Below are 7,891 nucleotides of genomic sequence, written 5' to 3'. Positions count from 1 at the left end.
TCGCCGTCACTGGCTTAGAGTGTGGGGTGCCCAGGCCAGAGGCAGGCAGCACCCACTTGTCCCTGTGTAACAGGAGCCCTGAGTCCCCTCCAGCGTGTCTAGGGGTCCCTCCAGGAAGAGCCATGCTGAGGGCCTGCCTGCCCTGCAGCCCAGCCAGCTCTGTGCCCGAGCCTGGGGTGAAGGCCAACGTCCATCAGATGACCCGTGGGTCCCGCCATGTGACCAGATGTGCACGCTGGCAGAGCAGCTTGCCCTAACCCAGCAGAGCCCCATCCCGGGGGTCCCCCAAGGCCTGGACCACCTGCTACTCTTCGTCCCTGGGGTCCCCGAGGGCTTGAATGTCCAGTGAGGCTTCCCAGAGCCTCTGCGGCTTGTTCACCCCAGAGGTGATGCCCACCCCAGCCCACCAGCCCCCCAGCCCACACTCGGGACCTGAGGACCAGGGAGAGGTGGGCAGGAGATGGAGCTTCGGGTGCTGTGGGCCGTGGGCACCTGGGCATCTGCAGACAGGAGGCGCCCTCCCAATATGCAAACAGCACGGCGGGCGGCAAGCGCAGCCCAGGTGGCCGGGACCTGCAGGGGGAGTGGCACCCGAGTGCCCAGGACGGGGCTGCCCAGCACTGCACCACCCAGTGTGTGGTCCAATGTAAACGCCGTCTGTCTACCCCCACTCCCCTCCCTCACCCTCACACCCCCTTGCCCTAGGCACCCCCCACGCTGTCTCTGTCCTCCTCCTCCATCTCCCTGGTCCCTCCAGGGGCCCTGCTGGTGGTTGGGGAACTCAAGCCACGCCTTCCATCTGCAGAACGTTTGTGGGGGTCAAGCTGCCCTCAGCTCTGACCCAGGGACCCCACCAACCCTGTAGCCTCCATCTTGAGGGCTACCCATCACCCTGGCACCCACTGGGCATCCCTCAGCCCCTGGCAGACGGGGACCGGGTCTAGCAGCCTGGGTTTGTTTCAGCCAGAGCCAGGGACCCCCGGACTCCACGGCCACCCCCGCCCCTCGGCCCTGGAGTGTGTCTCTGAGAAGCAGGTGCCGCCGCCTTGGCCTGGGTGCCAGTCTCCAGGACGCACCTCCACCCCTGACGCTTCCTGGGAAGATGAGGTGTGTGGGGGGCGCGGAGGTGTCGGCCTCTCTGCCCCCCCCCCCCCCCGCAGGCAGAGCCACTTAGAGGGGGCGGTTCACAGCCATGGAAACCACCACAGGGGCCAGCCAGCGGGGCTCAGGGGTTGAGCGTGGACCTAGGAACCAGGAGGTCTCGGTTCAATTCCCAGTCAGGCCACCTGCCGGGTTGCGGGCTCAATCCCCAGTGGGGACAGATAAGGGTCACCTGGAAATGCCGGAGGCAGCTGATCAATGATTCTCCCTCATCATCAATGTTTCTCTCCCTCTCCCTTCCTCTCACCCTAGAGACGGAGCCCGCAACCCGGGCAATAAAAATAGATATAAAGTGCTCTAGCCGGTTTGGCTCAGCGGATAGAGCGTCAAGGGTCCCAGGTTCGATTCCGGTCAAGGGCATGTACCTTGGTTATGGGCACATCCCCAGTGGGGAGTGTGCAGGAGGCAGCTGATCGATGTTTCTAGCTCCCTATCCCTCTCCCTTCCTCTGTAAGAATCAATGATATGAGATACACATGAAGAGAGAAACGGAACTCAGCCCGGTGTGCTCCCCATGGCTCAGGACACCCGGGTGGGGTGTGGGCACAGGCTGTTGACCCAGGTTCTGATCAAGGGTCTTGAGCGGCCAGGCCTGACCTTGTGGGCCCCCATCGCAGCCCCTGGGGTCAGCCAGGGGCCTGGGCACATTAGGGGCACAAACAGAATTCTGGGGACCAGCTGCGGTTCTGGGAAACATTACTCATCTCTGTGAACCGCGATAGCCCGGTTCTGCTGAAAGAAGCACATTCTGACCCGCTGGGAACTGTACGCCCCCACCCACCCCGACACACACCCCGGAGCCAGCCCTGGAGGGCGGCCGACCGCCTAAGACCTTGGGAAGATGAGCACGCTTCTCGCCCAAACAATGGCGTCCCACCCGGCCCGCATAGCCTGCTCCCGCCCGATTCCTGCTCCCGTGTAATCCTCGTCCTGCCCTGTATACGCAGCTGGCTTACGGGGCGACAGAGCAGATGTCTGTGGGGAGCCTGTGCTCCCCCTGCCGCCGGGGAGACTGGAATAAACTCTCAACAGATTCTCTGCTGAATGGACTCAGGGAGTGACAGGCGGCCCGATCCCCTTGGCTGTGTGGCTTCAGACAGCCAGCCCCCTGCGTGCCCAGGGCTGGGGCTGGGAGGGGCTGCGTCCGGTTCTGTCCGGGACTGACCGCTACCCACCCCCACCGAGGCTTCTGTGCCTGGGGCCTCCCACACTGGCCAGTCCCGGCCTCGCGGGAAGCAGGGCCTTCTCCAGCGGGTGAGGCAGGTGCGGGGAGGGAGCCGCTGTGGCCGGAAGCACTTCTGAGAACAGTGGCCTCAGGTCTCTCCTCTGAGCTCCAACCAGGGCGGGGCTGTGGTTTCCGGGACACCTGAGGCTGCTCCTGCAGCAGCGTTCCCAGGGGGCCGCCTCTCCTGGGGTCCCTCCTGGGCTTGGTAGCCCCCGGGGGTCAGGCCGGGAGACCAGCTCTGCAGGTGGGCGCACACCCACCCTTGTAGGAGGCTGGGCTGAGTGGGAGGGAAGGGAGCCAGCGCCCTGAGCCTCCTGGGCCCCCTGCCCTGGGCACGTTTCCGGCCTCAGAACTTGGAGGGGCTCAGGCCTCCCCTACCCAACGCCTGGCTGCCTCCCAACACCCAGAGCCGGGGGCTCACTAGCCCCCCAGCCCCAGGCCCTTTTTGTGGCAGAGCCAGGCTGAGTGGCATCCTCAGGGCTCGAAAAATCCTGAGCAGGGACATACGCTTTGGGGGGGGGGGAGCGGGAGGGGGCAGACGGAGGTGGGGTGACCACAGGGTAAGGGGCGTCTGTGCTGGGGGAGGGGCGTGTGGCGGGAGCCTGAGCTTCCTGGGGCGAGACCCTTCCGGCCAAGGCCCCGAGCCGGCCTCCCTGCCCACATCCTCCCTGTCTCGAGGCCCTGGAATCCCCCAGGCTCTGCGTGAACCCCCGCAGCCCCCACGCTGACGGCCGGCGGTGTTCCCACGCGCCCTGGACGCCCAGGAGTTTCCGCGCTGAGTCAGCCTGCCGCAGGCCCTGGGCGTGGGCGGGCCAAGGTGGTTTCGCGGGAAGATCCTCAGACGACTCCCATCCGGGTCCAGGGTGGGGGGGAACCTGCTTCCCTCGGGGCAGCCCCCGTGGGAGGGTCCAGTCCGTGGGGATGGAGCAGCCAAGTGACCCAGCGACCCCACCAATCCTGGCCCAGCCCCACGGAGAGCTGGTTGCCCGAGGGGGGAGGCCTGGCCAGGAGGCAGGCGCGGGCTGTCCGGCCCGGCTCGCCCAGACTGACCACCTGTCTCCGTGATGTCCAGCCAGCCCACCTACATTTTCTTCATTAGTTAATCCACCTGGACACTCGCCAGGAACCTGGGCTCCAGGGAAGTGCCCGGGACACGGAGAAGGTGCCCAGGGAATAGTATTTCACAAGGTTGTCCCCACCCTCCTTTCTGGGGTGCAAAGGAGCTGTGCTGTGCCGGGCGGGGCGATGCCCGGGGGCGAGGATGGGCCCACACCCAGAGCCCCCCTCTCCTCCACCTACTGCTCTGAGCCGTACCCACCTGGCCTGTTGCCCATCGGGACAGGGAGGGGGGCAGGGGTAAGGGCCAATGAGTCAAGAGGGTGCTACTAGTCAGCAGGCAGGCAGGAGGGGAGGGCGGGGCCTGGGCATGTGGGGTGCAGGCAGGTGGCCAGGAATGCCAACACCTGGAGGGCGCTGCTCCTGACAGGTCCCCACTGGCCTGCCCGCCACGCCCTGGACCCCTGGACGGTGCCAAGGGGCCCTTATCAGACCTGCCGGGAGGCAGGGAGGGGCTGCTCAGCTCCGCTGGGTGGAACCCCAGAACCAGGCTCTGAGGGAGAGGGGTCCTGTGAGCTGGTGGAGGCCAGCACAGGACGTGGAGAGAGGGCTGGGCCCAAAATAGGCCCCTCTGACTACCTGCTGCCCCCAGGAAGCGCTGAGGTAGAAACGGACCTCGCCCTAGACTTTGGGCTCAAGAGTAGGCAGGCCAAGGTGGTTTCGCCAAGGCCCCCTCTTCCAGGAAGCCCGCCTTGCCTGCGGTTCCTGCTCCGGAACGGCCTGACCTCTGCCCCCAGCCCTAACTCCACCCCATCTGCAAGGGGCTGTGGGCACCGGTAGGGGAGGCCACGGAGCCCCTGCCGCGGGGCCCTGTCCCTGTGTCCCCCCAGCACACATCCACTCAGGTCCCTGGACAAGTGTTTATTGAGCGCCGCCTGCAGCCAGGTCCGGGGCTGTGTACGGCTTCCAGTCCGGGGAACGAGGGGTCCGCAGTCTCCTCCCAGCAGGGCCGGCAGCCACAGCCCCGTCCGTGTCCCCCACCGTCCACTCCGGCTGCTGCCTCCTCTGCACGACCTGGGGACTCGCCGCCGTCGCCGCCCCCACCCGCTTCCGCCGTCGAGGGGAGCAGGGCCGGGCCAGAGAGGGCCCTCAGCAGGGCACGGAGCCCGGGCTCCCCAGGGTCAGCCGGCGAGTTCCTGGGGGGCCTGGCTCAAGGTCCACGGCCGGAGGGCGGCCGCCTCGCTCACAGGTGCCCCAGCTGGCCCTTGTCCTCCGACAGCTGCTCCCCCCTCTCCTCCTCCGGGAACTGGCAGCTGCAGGCGTCCTCGGGCAGCTGGGGCGGTGCCTCCGGGAGCAGCTGGGTCTCTGCGGAGGGCTGCGGTCAGTGGTCAGCGGGCAGGCCGGGGCCCGCCCCCTGCCCCAGGGCACGACTGACCTGGGGGCCACACGCGCTGCCTCCTCAGCTGCCAGAGGTGCAGGCCGAGCTGGGCCACCACCAGGACCAGGACGCAGGCGGCCACGACCAGGACGGCCGTCAGCGGGCAGCGCGGCTCAGCGGGCGGCGGCAGCACCGGACTGCACACGGCGTTGTGCGTCTTGTTTCCAGGGAACGCGGTGCGAAGGCCAGCCTGGGAGCAGCTGGACACACGGACACAGAGCCCTCGTCAGCCCTCAGCCGCCCGGGGCCACTGGGCCGGGAGGGACAGGAGCCCCCTGCCCCCAGGACCGCCCGGAAGACCTGCCAGCACTCACTCGGCCCACGGAGTGCAGAGGCCCCCGCGGCCCCCAGAGAAGGTCCCGGCGGCACAGTCGACACACTTGAAGCCGAACGTGAAATTCCCTGAGACAGACAGATGGACAGGAAGACAGGTGGACAGGCTGCGGGGCTGCCGGGGGGTGTGGACCCCGACACGCATCCCCCAGACAGAGGGCTCCAATGCCCCCGGGACCAGGGCCTGGAGAAGCAGGGCCGGTGTGTGCTCGGCTTAGGGCAGGCATCTGTCGGGGAGGCAGTCTTGGGGGCACCCAGAGGCCGTGGGGGGACCGTTGGGGGGCTGCGTGGAGGTCCCCTGGGGGGACATGAGGAGGAGTAGAGCAGTGTGAGGTGGGGCCAGAAGCAGGGAAAGCAGGGGCCCGGCCAAAGCCAGGCCAGGCAGGCCTTGCGCTTGGTCCAGTGGCCAGAGGGCAGGAGGGGAGGGGAGGGGCTGAGGCTGGCGCCCCAGTTGACCCAGACCCTGCCACTGTCCAACCAGCAGGGCTCCCCTCAGTCTGCACTCCCAGCCCCTCCCATCAGGTAAACTGGCCCTAATAGGGTTTGAGCTGTTCCTCCCCAAAAGGGGTTGACCCCAGATGGGGCTCAGGGGCAGGCTGTCCCCACACAGATGGTCAGGGTGGGTGCAGGCCCTGCGTGTGGTCAGAGCCAGGCCTGAGGACCGACAGCCCCTGGACACCCACAAACACCGCCCCCCCTGTTCCTCGGACCCGCCTCGAGGGGCCCAGGCTGGGCGGGGGAAGGACTCCCCGAAGTGCACTGACTGGGGCTGTGACAGCCACACAGGACGCTGGCGCCACCCCCCGAGGACATGCCCACGCCCCCCATGGGTGAGCTTCCTTATGCCACGCGAGCGCCCACGCTGGGCTGGAGCGGCGGGGATACCGTAGGCCTTCGCCCCCTGGCCGGGCGGGCAGGGGTGGTGCTTGCAGGTCGTGCAGTCGGGGTCTGCACAGTGGAACTCGGACTGGATGCACGTGCAGCGCCCCTCCGGACAGGCCTCGGCTGGGCAGGAGACAGGACAGCCCTCTCAGCAGCGGGGCCGAGCCCCCCTCCACAGGGCGCCCCACTTCTCCCGCGCTCCAGGGCCAGGGGGATCAGGGCAGGGCAGCCCCCACTCTCCGACACCACCAGGAGGCAGAGGGCACCCGGGACCCTTGCTCTGTCCAGCTGGGTCCCTCCCTCCTGGACACCCACTCCTCCTAGGAGGCCTGGCTGCCCCCCCACCCTCTCCCGCCCTGAAACTGCTCACCCAGCGCGGCCAGGAGCTGTCCCTGCTGGACAAGGGAGTCGCCCCTGCACTGCCCCAGCGGCTGCCCCACCAGCCAAGACCCCTCAGGGGGTGTTTTCTCTTTGATATCTGACCCCAGGCTGGCGCCGGCCACCTGCCCCTGGCCCTGCCCACAGCCCAGAGCCACAGGTCCGAGTCAGGGCGCTGGGCAGACAGGGCGGCGGCGACCCCAGGGGGGACAGGAAGTGTCCTGGGTGGTGACCAAGGACCCAGTGCGCACTCATAGGAACCGGGACCCTCGCCGCGGGCCCAGCCTCAGCCACCGGCGGGAGCGGCGCACTTGCTTCCTGGGGATCGCGCTGGGGCGCAGGCTCCCGACCTGGGAAGGTGGCCCCTCCCGGCGCCCCGACCGCCCCGGCCCCTCCCAGCCCCCCGGCCCCCCAGACCGCCCCGGCCCCTCCCCGCCCCCCGGCCCCCCAGACCGCCCCGGCCCCTCCCAGCCCCCCGGCCCCCCCGACCGCCCCGGCCCCTCCCCGCCCCCCGACCTCCCGCCCCCCGCCTTACCCGAGGCGCAGGGGCCGCAGCAGCGCGCGTCCCTCCCGGCCCCGTGCAGGCGGCGGCCGGGCCCGCAGCTCGGGTCCCCGGGGGAGCTCTGGCCCAGGCCCAGCGCGCAGAGCAGCGCGACGCCCCACAGGGCGGCCCGCGCGCCCCTCGCGCCCATGGCCCCCAGCGCCGCAGCGAGGCGCGGGCTTTGAGGCGCCGCCCGCCCCCACGGGACACGCCCAGACCCCGCCCCGCCGCCCGCACGTGGATGGAGGAGCCCTGGTGCCCGCGGGACCCTCGGCACCGAGACCCAACCCCCGGGGCGGCCCGCGCGGACCTGCAGGGGCTGTGCAAACGGAAGACGGCACCGTGACCCCGACGTGGCGGGGACCCTGGTGATGAGGGCGCGGGGTGCAGGCTCTCGCTGGGACGTGCGCCCCGGGGTGGGGGTGGGGTGGCGGTCGTGGGCAGGCTGGGCGTGGGTGGGGGCAGATCTGTCCCTGCCCCTCAGTTTGGCTGTGAACCTAAAACTTCTCTGAAAAACAGAGTCGCTATTTTTTTCTTGTTTAGGGAGAGAGTGGGACAGAGAACATCGATGTTAGAGAAACACATGGATTGGGCGCCTCCTGCATGAGCCCCGACCGGGCCCAGCGGGGAGGAGCCTGCAACCAAGGTACATGCCCTTGACCGGCCTCGAACCCGGGACACTTCCGGCTGCAGGCCGGCGCTCTAACCATTGGGAAAAACCGGCCGGGGCACAAAGTCTATTTCTAAACTATTTAGTAGAGCCCGGCCAGTGTGGCTCAGTGGCTGAGCATTGACTTATGAACCAGGAGGTCAGGGTTCGATTCCCGGTCAGGGCACAGGCCCGGGCTGCGGGCTCCATTCCCAGTGTGGGGTGTGC

The 7,891-nt window shown here is 68.6% G+C and overlaps 1 protein-coding gene across 1 annotated transcript; it reads right to left on the bottom strand.

Moving 5' to 3' along the window:
* Positions 1 to 4,685: 4,685 nt before the first annotated feature.
* Positions 4,686 to 7,165, bottom strand: TNFRSF18 (TNF receptor superfamily member 18; the record flags this gene model as incomplete). The annotated part of the gene is made up of 5 exons (XM_081088566.1): positions 4,686 to 4,807; positions 4,878 to 5,080; positions 5,195 to 5,282; positions 6,099 to 6,218; positions 7,009 to 7,165. 5 exons carry the CDS (start codon positions 7,163 to 7,165, stop codon positions 4,686 to 4,688), a joined length of 690 nt encoding a protein of 229 aa, XP_080944692.1.
* Between the last annotated feature and the right edge of the window lie 726 nt (positions 7,166 to 7,891).

This window comes from Myotis nattereri (assembly GCF_964212035.1).
Source record: "Myotis nattereri genome assembly, chromosome: 3".
Classification (NCBI taxonomy): Eukaryota; Metazoa; Chordata; class Mammalia; order Chiroptera; family Vespertilionidae; genus Myotis; species Myotis nattereri.
Note: the sequence above shows the minus strand (reverse complement) of the source record. Positions and strands in the feature narration are given on the sequence as shown.